This window comes from Olea europaea, chromosome 2 (assembly GCF_002742605.1).
Source record: "Olea europaea var. sylvestris chromosome 2, O_europaea_v1, whole genome shotgun sequence".
NCBI classification, from domain to species: Eukaryota; Viridiplantae; Streptophyta; class Magnoliopsida; order Lamiales; family Oleaceae; genus Olea; species Olea europaea.
In genome coordinates this window covers 25,192,747-25,205,664 of record NC_036238.1, presented here as the reverse complement: position 1 = coordinate 25,205,664, position 12,918 = coordinate 25,192,747, and the positions used below count along the sequence as shown (strand labels likewise).

Here is a 12,918-nt window from a genome sequence, read left to right as displayed (position 1 = left end):
ATGGCTAGTGAATCAAATGTGGATGATAATTTGCATGTCGATGAGTACATTGAGAAAGAATCAAGTGATGATGAGTTGTTATATATGGATGATGTTGATGCAAATTTTGGAAAGTTAATGGTGCTTAATTACTTTGTTGCCAACAAAGGAAGTATCAATGGCAAGACACCTTGTAGAACATCATTTCTTACAAGAAAAATGTACACCCTAGAAATTTTGAATGGACATCCGGACGTATGCTATCGTAATTTCTGTATGCAGAAACATGTTTTCATGAATTTATGTGACATTTTGAAAGAGAAAGGTTTACTGAAAGATGAGAAAAAAGTGAGCGTCGAGGAGGGTGTGGCTATCTTTATGATGATTGTAGGGCACACTACACGATACAATGTTATTGGTGATAGGTTCCAACATTCCAACAACACGATACACAAATGGTTTAAACGAGTTGTTAGGGTTGTTATCTCAATTGGCACTGAGATAATCCGTCCGACAAATCAAGACATCGTGCATGAGCGTATTTTGCGCAAATATCCTTTCTTTAAGGATTACATAGACGCAATAGATGGAACATATGTTGCAGTTTGGGCTCCTGCGTTGAGACAATCATCTTTTAGAGGAAGGAAAACAAATGTAACACTAAATTTGATGTTGACATGTGATTTTGATATGAAATTCACATTTGTGTATTGTGGTTGGGAAGGTACTGCTAATGATTCACGAGTATTCGTTGATGCAGTCATAAGAAGCTCGAACAACTTTTCAATGCCATGAGGAGGTACATTCTTATACATCAAATAATTGTTGCGAATATATTTATAGTGTCACACTGTATAAGCCTTTTATTTTTTTTTTGCAAATCAATTTTACCTTGTTGATTCTGGATATCCAAACATGCCAAGATTTCTTGCCCCCTGTCGAGGTCATAGATATCATCTGTGTGACTATGTTGGACAGGGAAGACTACGTGGGAAGGAAGAATTGTTCAATTATTGACACTCTTCATGCCATAACATTATTGAATGTTGCATTGGAGTTTTAAAGGCAAGATTTCCTATTTTAATGTTGATTACCAATTATCCACTTAGTAGGTAAAGACAAATCCCTACTGCATGTTGCGCAATAAACAACTTTATACGTCAGGAGCACACTTTAGATAAGTTGTTCGTAGAGTATGGTGAGGAGAATATGGTGTTTCAAGACATGTCGGAGTCAAGTCAAGATCAAGAAGTAATACATTTTGATGCTAGTCAAGCAGCTCAATGGGACAAGTCAGGGATCAAATTGCTACACAAATGTGGAATGACTACTCAAGATGTCGTACATGATAGTTTGGATGTACTTTATATTTTGTTTAGTACCTGCTTGCCATAGCACGTAAACTTATAATAGTATCTAGTGAACTGTGCTACTAAAAAATATTTTAAGATTCACCAATTTCAAAATTTATGAGACTATTTGGTAGCCATTTTTACCTACCAAAAATTAATTATTCGAACGTTACCAACCACTTATCTGACAATCCCTACGTAATTATACAATAAACAATTTTTTCTCTTTTCCTCACAATAGTCCTCCCACTTGCCACCCTGACAACACATGCATGCATAAAAAGACACAATTTTTTTTTTCTTTTCTGCCATCCACTTTTCTGACAACCATGCATAAAATAATAGAAGTGAACTTTGAACATTGTATTATCTATCTAAAACAGTTACACAATTTCAGAACGTCGTTTTCACTGTCTAGGATGAAGAAAGTACTCGTTCTGACAAAGATCCATTGCAATCTTTCGTCTGTATAGTGACATCCTGTCCGTTGAAACTGTTTCTATCGGATACCCTAGAACGAGCATTCTATATATTTGAGTACAAACATTATGCAATTTGGTTTGTACAAGAAATGTTTATACGTTAGTGTAATGTGCCATAAACGAGAACTTAACAACGGTAATAAATAACAAGACTTGAAATGCTCACCCATTGTTTGCACATGGTAGATAAGGTATAATCTCCTGCTTTATTCGTTCCTTGATATGCTTATTTATATCTCGTTTGGTGGAAAGGGGTGAACATTGCAATAATTCTTGAACCATTGTGTATGTTGCGTTTGCGTGTGCCTTGATTGCATCTGGTGTGTGAACATTATTGATGCAGTCGTATATTTGGAATTTTCAATCAGGAATATTGACCATGAAAAGATAACATTCATTGCCTGGATATGAGCTTGGAATTAATAAATACTTGCACTCCATCCACGGACGACTATCTACAGGCAATCTACCATTGACATAGTCTTGTAGGCGCGTTCCATCCATTTCACCTCTCTGGTTTCCCATTCGAAAGTTCATTTACCACCTCATGTGACGAGAGCACTCCTCTTCGAATTAGAAGTCTAAAATTGCATATTGTTTATTGATAAGTGTACAACCTTCATTCATACACCACATTAATAACTTCAGCTCCAACTCAATATGTTATTAAAATAAATACATGTAACATATGTTAGACATATTAACTACGAAATCAAATTGAGTGTGGTTACTAAAATTTCGTACCGCAATATTCAGATCTTTCGTTCGATCTAGTAGCATTCTCAGCATGTTCCTTCCCTAGACGTTCCCACTGTCGTCGTCCAAGTATGCACTGTATGACACAATTGATATTAGTATCAAATAAATCAACACAAAATTTCTGGCGTTGCCGTAATAATGTTTAGCATTCGAACTCGTATGAATGAGTAAAATTTATTACCATGGTTCATCTGTCGCTATGAAATCTCTAATTGTCCTGTATTTTTTCATGTCGTAGTCTTCTAAGAGACGACTTGTCGATGATGAAGACTGTGTGCGTTTTCTCTTCCTTTCCCTTTTCTCTTCTCAACTTTTAAGCATGTTCGATTTGTTGAGACGTTGACGTCTCCTATTCATGATCAGTAGAATTTGGACTTGCATAAGGAGAGACATCTTGCTGCATGGGACCTATAATGGATTCCATGTTCGATTCCCAGTTAGATAATCTATTCTGCATATTCTCAGTATGTTCGTTAATGTATGATCTCATAGAACATAAACTGGAATCCACATAATACCGCATTTGCTCTTATTGCTGTTGAAATAATTCTTCTTGTCTTTACAGAACTGCCCGATAATAGGCTTCTTGTGTTTGCGATTTGTAGGCCATATGACTCTGAAACATACCAGACAAAGAATTATCTATGTACGAATGTAAATCATGTTGCATGTAATCTTGCAACGATTTGGTCTGTTCTTCGAACAGCAGCTTTTGGTTGTCAAAAATCGCGTGGTTTAAGGCTCTTGATTCTTCAACAAAGTCTGCTTTCAAGTTACCACATAGATCGGACACATTTGATATTGTATGCTGTCTATACATACTAAACATTTCTTCCAAACGGTCTTCAGTTACATATCTTGAGGTACCAGATGCAGAACTAGGCCCAGCTCCAATTGAAGTTCTCGGTGTACCACCACTTATCGCTTGCTGCGCACATATGTGATCCGATAATGGTTGTGCTACAATATCTAATTCTTCGTTGACAATGGCATCTAGTATACTATATTCATTGTCAGTTGGCAGTGACAAATTTGAGTACCACGGTGTTTCTAATTCTTCTTCAGTAGGTTGCAGCCCTGTAAGGACTTTAATTTGTAATCATCGTAAACAAGTTCGTCTCAGCAAATTTTTTAATGTCAAGTTTTACCAATTTAATGCGAACATCATTGAACATTGGAATTAAAAAGTCATACCTCTTCCGTATCCAGAAATTCTTTAACAATCGCTTCCTTCAATATTGTATTAGGCCTCCACTTGTACATTCGTGGAACCTATACCGTTTTGTACCTACGGCGTCCAAATTTTTGCTCGATCTGTGGAAATGCTTCATATATCCAATACTGCAATAGAATTACAGGTAAATATTGATGTATATAATATATTTTTTTACGAAAAAATTATACGGAATACAGGAATATTTAGAATATGAACAATATAGCTGAAATACAAGTGGATAGCCTTGTACTGCATACTTACATTCTGTTTGTCAGTTCTGTTGCATCCTTACCACTCATTTCAATTGCGACTTTTTCAACGAATTTAACAGAACGAAATATGTGGTATGGCACCATGGATACATAAGGAACGCATTAAGAGGTTCAACCATGCCCAACGTTCTATAATCAATTTTTCTTGAAGTCGGTTTCAACACACACTCCACCAACATAACTAGTCCCAACTTAAATTTATCTTCCTCGTCTTCGCACATATGGAAAGTTTCAAAAGGCATTCTATTGCTAATTATTTTTACTCCATTGAAGTATTGATCTCTAAGACGATCGTTACTATAGTCAATTTCAATGGATGGTTCATGACAAGGTAGTCCAGTAATTAGGCAAAATTCTTGCATGCCGAACCTAGCAACATGGTCATCTAACCGTACCTAAAGTTCATTATTTTTGCTAGAATGTACAATTCGCATTAAAAATTCGTGTACCAACTTACTACTAAATTGTTCTTATTGTTCCCTGAACATAGCTCCGTAAACAAATTCACAAAATTACTATACAGTAAAAAATATTGTTGATTGGTATCTATGAATTCTACAAAATCTTTAATGTATTCGCGATTTGGACATTGGACAATGGTAGCAGAAAACCACTGATTTGTCTAACAATATAATTTACAATCAATTGCACACTTTTTTTTACGTTCATTTTCTATATTGGGTTTTCGTAAACAAAATAATACATTCGTTTGAAAATATTCATTATTGTGTAATTTACGCATATGTCTTTAGAATACGTTCTCTCTCTAGATCAGTGGTTTTCCGCTACTATCATCTAGTGTCCAAATCGCGAATACATTAAAAATTTTGTAGAATTCATAGATGCCAATCAACAATGTTCTTTACTGTGTAGTATTTTTTGTGGATTTGTTTATGGAGCTATGTTCAGGGGACAACAAGAACAATTTAGTAGTAAGTTGGTACACGAATTTTTACTACGAATTGTACATTGTGGAAAAAATAATGAACTTTGGGTACGATTAGCTGACCATGTTGCCAGGTTCGGCATGCAAGAATTTTGCCTAATTACTGGACTACTTTGTCATGAACCATCCATTGAAATTAACTATAGTAACGATTGTCTTAGAGATCAATACTTCAATGGGGTCAAAAAAAATTAGCAATAGAACGCCTTTTGAAGCTTTCCATATGTGCGAAGACGAGGAAGATAAATTTAAGTTGGGACTAATTATGTTGGTGGAGTATGTATTGAAACCGACTTCAAGACAAATTGATTATAGAACGTTGGGCATCGTTGAACATCTTAATGCGTTCCTTATGTATCCATGGTGCCGTACCGCATATTTCGTTCTGTTAAATTCGTTGAAAGAGTCGCAATTGGAATGAGTGGTAAGGATGCAACAGAACCGACAAACAGAATGTAAGTATGCAGTATAAGGCTATCCACTTGCATTTCAGCTATGTTGATCATATTCTAAGTGTTCTTGTATTCCGTATAATTTCTTCGTAAAAAAATATATTATATACATCGACATTTACCTGTAATTCTATTGCAGTATTGGATATATGAAGCATTTTCACAGATCAGACAAAAGTTTGGACGTCATAGATACAAAACAGCACAGGTTCCACGAATGTACAAGTGGAGGCCTAATACAATACTAAAGGAAGTGATTGTTAAAGAATTTCTGGATACGGAAGAGGTATGACTTTTTAATTCCAATGTACAATGACATACGCATTAAATTGGTAAAACTTGACATTAAAAAATTTGCTAAGACGAACTTGTTTACGATGATTACAGATCGAAATCCTTGCAGTGCTGCAACCTACCAAAAAAGAAATAGAAACACCTTGGTACTCAAATTTGTCACTGCCAACTGACAATGAACATAGTATACTAGATGCTATTATCAACGGAGAATTGGATAATGTAGCACAACCATTACCGGATCACATCCGTGCGTAGCAAGCGACAAGTGGTAGTACACCAAGAACTTTAATTGGAGCTGGGCCTAGTTCTGTTTCTGGTACCTCAAGATATGTAACTGAAGACCGTTTGGAAGAAATAATTGGTATGTACAGACAGCATACAATATCGGATGTGTCCGATCTATGTGGCAACTTGAAGGCGGACTTTGTTGAAAAATCAAGAGCCCTAAACCACGCGATCCTTGACAACCAAAAGCTGCTGTTCGAAGAACAGACTAAATCGTTGCAAGATTACATGCAACATTGTTTACATTTGTACTAGATAATTCTCTATCTGGTATATTTCAGAGTCATATGGCCCACGAATCGTAAACACAATAAGCCCATTATCAAGCAGTTCTGCAAAGACAAGAAGAATTATTTCAACAGCAACAAGAGCAAATACGGTGTTATGTGGATTCCAGTTTATGTTCTGTGAGATCATACATTGACGAACATACTAAGAATATGCATAATAGATTATCTAACTGAGAATCGAACATAGAAGCCATTATAGGTTCCATGCTGCAAGATGTATCTCTACATGCAAGTCCAAATCCTACTGATCATGAACAGGAGATGTCAACGTCTCAACAAATCGAACATGCTCAAAGGTTGAGAAGAGAAAGGGAAAGGAAGAGGAAATACACACAGTCTTCATCATCGATAAGTCATCCCTTAGAATACTACGACATGAAAAAGTATAGGACAAATAGAGATTTCATAGCGATAGATGAACCAGGATAACAAATTTTACTCATTCTTCCTAGTTCGAATGCTAAACAATATTACAGCAACGCCAGAAATTCTGTGTTGATTTATTTGATACTAATGTCAATTGTATCATATAGTGCATACTTGGACGACGGCAGTGAGAACGTCTACGGAAGGGATATGCTGAGAACGCTACTAGATTGAACGAAAGATCTGAATATTGCAGTATGGAATTTTAGTAACAACACTCAATTTGATTTCGTAGTTAATATGTCTGATATATGTTACATGTCTTTATTTTATTAGCATATTGAGCTGAAGTTATTGAGGCGACGTATGAATGAAGGTTGTACACTTATCAATAAACAATATGCAATTTTGGACTTCCAATTCCAAGAGAAGTGCTCTCGTCACATTAGGTGGCAAATAAACTTTCGAATGGGAAATCATAGAGGTGAAATGGATGGAACGCGCCTACAAGACTATATCAATGGTAGATTGCCTTAGATAGTCGTCCGTGGATGGGGTGCAAGTATTTATTAATTTCAAACTCATATCCAGGCAATGAATGTTATCTTTTCATGGTCAATACTCCTGATTGAAAATTTCAAATATACGACTGCAGCAATAATGTTCACACACCAGATGCAATCAAGGCACACACAAACGCAACATACACTATGGCTCAAGGATTATTACAGTGTCCACCCCTTTCCATCAAAAGAGACATAAATAAACATATCAAGGAACGAATGAAGCAGGAGATTATACCTTATCTACCATGTGCAAACAATGGGTGAGCATTTCAACTCTTGTTATTTATTACCGTTGTTAAGTTCTCATTTATGGCACATTACACTAACGTACAAGCATTTCTTGTACAGGCCAAATTGCATAATGTTTGTACTCAAATATATAGAATGCTTCATTCTAGGGCATCCGATAGAAACAGTTTCAGCAGACAGGATGTCACTATACAGATGAAATATTGCGGTGGATCTTTGTCATAACGAGTACTTTCTTCATCCTAGATAGTGAAAATGACGTTCTGAAATTGTGTAGTGATTTTAGATAGATAATGCAGTGTTCTTAGTTCACTTCTATTATTTTATGCATAGTTGTCAGAAAAGTGGGTGGCAGAAAAGAAAAAAAATTGTGTCTTTTTATGCATGCATACGTTGTCAGGGTGGCAAGTGGAAGGGGTATTGTGAGGAAAAGAGAAAAAAATGTTTATTATATAATTACGCAGGGATTGTTAGATAAGTGAGTGGCAACGTTCGAATAATTAATTTTGAGTAGTTAAAAAATGGTTACTAAACAGCCTCATAAATTTTGAAATTGGTAAATCTTAAAATATTTTTTGCCAACACAGTTCATTAGATACTATTATAAGTTTACGTGCCACGACAAGCAGGCACTAAACAAAATATAAAGTACATCGAAACTATCATGTACGATATCTTGAGTAGTTATTCCACATTTGTGTAACAATTTGATCCTTGACTTGTACCATTTGAGCTGTTTGACTAGTATCAAAATGTATTACTTCTTGATCTTGACTTGACTCCAGCATGTCTTGAAACACCATATCCTCCTCTCCATACTCTACGAACAACTTATCTAAAGCGTTCTCCTGACGTATAAAGTTGTTTATTGCGCAATATGTAGTAAGAATTTGTCTTTGCCTACTAAGTGGATAATTGGTAATCAACTTCAAAATAGGAAATCTTGCCTTTAAAACTCCAATGCAACGATCAATAATATTACGGGATGAAGAGTGTCTATAATTGAACAATTCTTCCTTCTCATGTAGCCTTCTCCGTCCAACATAGTCACGCAGATGATATCTATGACCTCGATAGGGGGCAAGAAATCCTGGCATGTTTGGATATCCAGAATCAACAAGGTAAAATTGATCTGCAAAAAAAAATAAAAGGCTTATACAGTGTGACATTATAAATATATTCGCAATAATTATTTGACGTATAAGAATGTACCTCCTCATGACATTGGAAAGTTGTTCGAGCTTCTTGTGACTGCATCAACGAATACTCACGAATCATTAGCAGTACCTTCCCAACTACAATACACAAATGTGAATTTCACATCAAAATCACATGTCAACATCACATTTTGTGTTACATTTGTTTTCCTTCCTCTAAAAAATGATTGTCTCGATGCAGGAGCCCAAGCTGCAACATGTGTTCCATCTATTGCGCCTATGCAATCCTTAAAGAAAGGATATTTGCGCAAAATCCGCTCATGCACAATGTCTTGATTTGTCAGACGGATCATCTCGGTGCCAAATGAGATAACAACCCTAACAACTCGTTTAAACCATTTGTGTATCATGTTGTTGGAATATTGGAACCTATCACCAATAACATTGTATCGTGTAGTGTGCCCTACAATCATCATAAACATAGCCACACCCTCATCGACGCTCACTTTTTTCCCATCTTTTAGTAACCCTTTCTCTTTCAAAATGTCACATAAATTCATGAAAACGTGTTTCTGCATACGAAAATTACGATAGCATATGTCCGGATGTCCATTCAAAATTTCTAGGATGTACATTTTTCCTATAAGCAATGATATTCTACAAGGTGTCCTGCCAATGATACTTCCTTTGTTGGCAACAAAGTAATTAAGCACCATTAACTCTCCAAAATTTGCGTCAACATCATCCATATATAACAACTCATCATCACTCGATTCTTCCTCAATGGACTCATCGACATGCAAATTATCATCCACATTTGATCCACTAGCCATAATGCGAACAAAATATAACCAAATTAATTATCACAAGTCATATCAACCACCATTAATTCAATAAAACAAGCAATCAAGCATTAAAAAAGTGAAGACAAATCAACATCAGTTCTCCAACCAACAATATCACAATGTTTGTAAATGAAAACAGTACAACATCACCACAAAATGAGAAAAAAAAGTACTTCAAGCCTCGAGTTTAACATGGCACTTCAACATAACAACAATCACATATTAAAACAATAGTCACATCAAAGTAGTTCCAAGATAGGTCCTCTCCTTGCTTCTGGCATCTTCACAAATGACACCCTGAAATCGGGATCCTTGAAAGCCTTTATTGCTTTCATGTAAACCTCATTAGACACCCCTTCGATATTGTTTAAAATGTCCAAGCAAGTAACATCTGAATAAAGATCTGGACTAGTAACTTCATTATCTAATTGACAACTACCTTTTCCTTTGATCTTTGCAAGCTTCTCTTTTAGGTAAAGTGTTCTAAGTTCAGTTTCTTCATTCCTCAAACTAACTGTAAATGACCATTGTGCCATACAGGCCTCGAGTTTATCACTTTTACTGACCTTAGGTTCCTTACGTCGTCGTTTACCTGATGTACCAATTTCGTTACGTGGACGAGTATTTGAAACCACATCGACTTCATCATCATTTTCTGCAGTCACATGTACTCCTCTATTCAAAAAATCATCTTTTAGCTGTCTTTCTTCCTCTGATGTGTTTGGATGCTGGGTGGAGGCACTGCCTAATCCTCCAGTAGCTGTAGTCCCGCTGAATATCTCCCTAAGAGTGTGGTAGTGCTTACATCCTTCCCTCTTGAACAACTTGTAATCCGACTTGTTAATCTAACATTGAAAAAAGAAACCACATTGTTAGCGTGTTGAAGAAAATAATATAAAATTGATAAGATAAAAAATAAGGACGAACATATTCTTTCATAAATATATGTACCGTATAAAAGTGTTGCCAAACTTCCTCTGCAGCATTAACTTTGTTGGTATTTGGATCCCATGTAACACTCGTATGTCCCAAAAGTTCAGAGAACATGCGATGACTCTTACGCAAGCGGTTCCACTTTCCTTTTAAGCTATCTATGCCGTAATCCATTTTTGTTGAAGTTATCATGATTTCATTGATCCTGCCCCATTCGTCTCTTGTGAATGTAGAACATTGCAATGCATTTGATTTCACTTTCTCGTAAAGAATTTCAATAAAAGCGTGTTCATTCTCGTCCGACCATGACATTGGTTCCTTATTCCGAACTCTATGACCACCCATGTTGACGCTATATTCATATACATCAAATTATCATCAAATATATAAGACCTTCCGTGGGCGATTTGAAGATATATTAATGTATTTAATTATAGTCACATACCACCAAATGCTCAAAAGCATACTAACACATGTACCCATAATTATAAGGATCAACACATTGCCAAACATCATTTTAACTTACAAATTCAAGAATCTTTGCATTGAAATTACTACTAGCAGATACCAAGTTGGAAAAGTAATAAGAAGTTACTTCATTGATGCATTGCATTGCATCAACAAAAAAAGTGAGTAGAAATTTCAGCACCTTCCAAATGACTTTGACTTGATTACTCACAAGAACACTGTAATATGTTTTACAACTAAGCAATTCTCCAATAGTATTGAAAAGAAAGTTGATAAAGCTTGCCTGAAGTATATAATGTGGTTCTGATCTACCAAACAATTCTAGTAGGTTTTGAAGAGAAAAGCTCCTAACGTATGGAAAAAAATGAAAATGAAAAACCCAGAATGCCCAACATCAATATTAACTATTGGAAAAAAATTTGGACTTGAGACCAGGTCTCACATCAAATTTTATATTTCAACAAAAAAAATCTCAATATATATGCAACCGGACATGATGATAGCCTCACAAACCAAACCAATTTCAGAAACCAGAAAAAGAACATAAACCCGGTCATGCTACAAGTAAAATACCAAAAAAATTGAATTGCTTTATTGACTCGTTTAAATGTTGAAAGCAAATTAACCTTACTTCTCTATCATGAGAACTCAACAACCATTTCAATAATACATCAAACAAAAATTCTGCATAACAAGAGTAGGCACCAAATGTATTATATTAATTGATAAAACGTGAAAATTTGATCATTCATATTTCAAAGGTAAAAGGCACAATAAGTTATACATTCATGGATATTCATTTTCTGATTTTCACAGCAGAAGATTCCATTCTAAACTATGTTAATCAATCCAACTCTCAGCTTAAGGCATCTCCAAAAGATCATTTCCCTACATATTAAGTAACATAATACCTACAAAATTCCTCCCTCCATTACACACACACACGCACACACAAAATTTTATAGTCAAATTAACCAAAAACTCAATCATGTAGCCTAGAATCATAAATACTACAAAAAAAAAAAGGCAAATTCTAACATAATAAAAATTCTAAATATGAATCGTTGACCCTAATTAAAAATTCAAAATCAAAAAGAAGAAAAAAATCATTCTGAAACTTAAAATTAGTCAGGATTAAAGGGAGAAAAGGCCAGTATTACATAAACTGATAAACTACGAATTCCTAATCAAATTCTAAATTCAAAAAGGCCAAAACAATTAAAAATGCAGAAATTTTGATGCAAAGAACAAAACCCACCCGAAATTTCAAAAACCAAAAACAATGCTTGACTCTTTTATATGAATACAATATCCACAGCAATCAAATATCTACACCAACAATTCAAACAAATATGTACCAGCCAAAATCAAAACATTTATCCCCAATCCCCAAGCAATACAAACAAATACATAGAGATATACCTATTGGAGAGGCGAGAAGAGTTCACCGAGGCTGGCGGAGGAGCATAGAAAACCCTACTGCTAGAGAGGCGAGAAGAGTTACGGGAAAGAGAGAGATGTCAGTGAGGGTGAGAGAGAGAGAGAGAGAGAGGTAAGGGTTGGTTTAATTTGGGTTGTTTCCCGTGTTTTCCATCAAACCCATGTTTTCTACATAAAACACTCAAAACGTCATTTTAGACGTTTTCAGTTTTTAGTGCAATTTTTTTTTTCAAAACTTTATTTTTGAAAACGTGAAAAAGAACTCGTTTCTATCATTTTGAAAAATCGAAAACACAAAATGAGCCGAGAACGTGGAAGAGAACAGACCCTAATTTTCTTTAATTTATTAAAGCTAACCGACTTAATCAAAATAATATGTATAGAGAGTTGTAATTGCATTACAAGAATTCAAAGAACTACCATGTTTTGACCATGTTTGTGGTGTGTTACCATGTATGCATTGACATTTCATGGTATTCTTAAATAAAATATTATAAAAAAATCTCAAAATTTCAAAGTAAACGTATTTTTCAATTGTATGTTTTGGAAAACAATTTCTCGAAA

At 35.2% G+C, this 12,918-nt stretch overlaps 3 protein-coding genes across 4 annotated transcripts; 1 reads left to right on the top strand and 2 right to left on the bottom strand.

Moving 5' to 3' along the window:
• On the top strand, positions 1-774 carry LOC111374395. The gene has a single exon (XM_022997063.1). It carries the CDS (start codon positions 1-3, stop codon positions 772-774), a length of 774 nt encoding a protein of 257 aa, XP_022852831.1.
• A 7,399-nt stretch (positions 775-8,173) lies between these two features.
• On the bottom strand, positions 8,174-9,501 carry LOC111374384. The gene is made up of 2 exons (XM_022997054.1): positions 8,799-9,501; positions 8,174-8,643 (listed from the first exon to the last, which is right to left on the bottom strand). Exons 1-2 carry the CDS (start codon positions 9,499-9,501, stop codon positions 8,174-8,176), a joined length of 1,173 nt encoding a protein of 390 aa, XP_022852822.1.
• Positions 9,502-9,557: 56 nt separating this feature from the next.
• Positions 9,558-12,502, bottom strand: LOC111367964 (L10-interacting MYB domain-containing protein-like). Of its 2 annotated transcripts, XM_022989112.1 has the most exons (3): positions 12,337-12,502; positions 10,465-10,798; positions 9,558-10,358 (listed from the first exon to the last, which is right to left on the bottom strand). In XM_022989112.1, the coding sequence occupies exons 2-3, from the start codon at positions 10,789-10,791 to the stop codon at positions 9,753-9,755; spliced, it is 933 nt and encodes a 310-aa protein (XP_022844880.1). In that variant the 5' UTR covers positions 10,792-10,798; positions 12,337-12,502; the 3' UTR covers positions 9,558-9,752. The 2 variants fall into 2 exon arrangements, with proteins under 2 accessions (XP_022844880.1, XP_022844888.1); XM_022989120.1 differs by lacking the exon at positions 12,337-12,502 and having other exon boundaries at positions 10,465-11,253.
• Between the last annotated feature and the right edge of the window lie 416 nt (positions 12,503-12,918).

Coding starts and splice junctions, on each gene's coding strand:
- LOC111374395 (XM_022997063.1), top strand. CDS start 1: ATGGCTAGTGAATCAAATGTGGATGATAATTTGCATGTCGATGAGTAC.
- LOC111374384 (XM_022997054.1), bottom strand. CDS start 9,501: ATGGCTAGTGGATCAAATGTGGATGATAATTTGCATGTCGATGAGTCC. Junction 8,644..8,798: donor TGTGTATTGTAGTTGGGAAG/GTACTGCTAATG, acceptor TTTTTTTTGCAG/ATCAATTTTACCTTGTTGAT.
- LOC111367964 (XM_022989112.1), bottom strand. CDS start 10,791: ATGGGTGGTCATAGAGTTCGGAATAAGGAACCAATGTCATGGTCGGAC. Junction 10,359..10,464: donor TTTGGCAACACTTTTATACG/GTACATATATTT, acceptor TTTCAATGTTAG/ATTAACAAGTCGGATTACAA.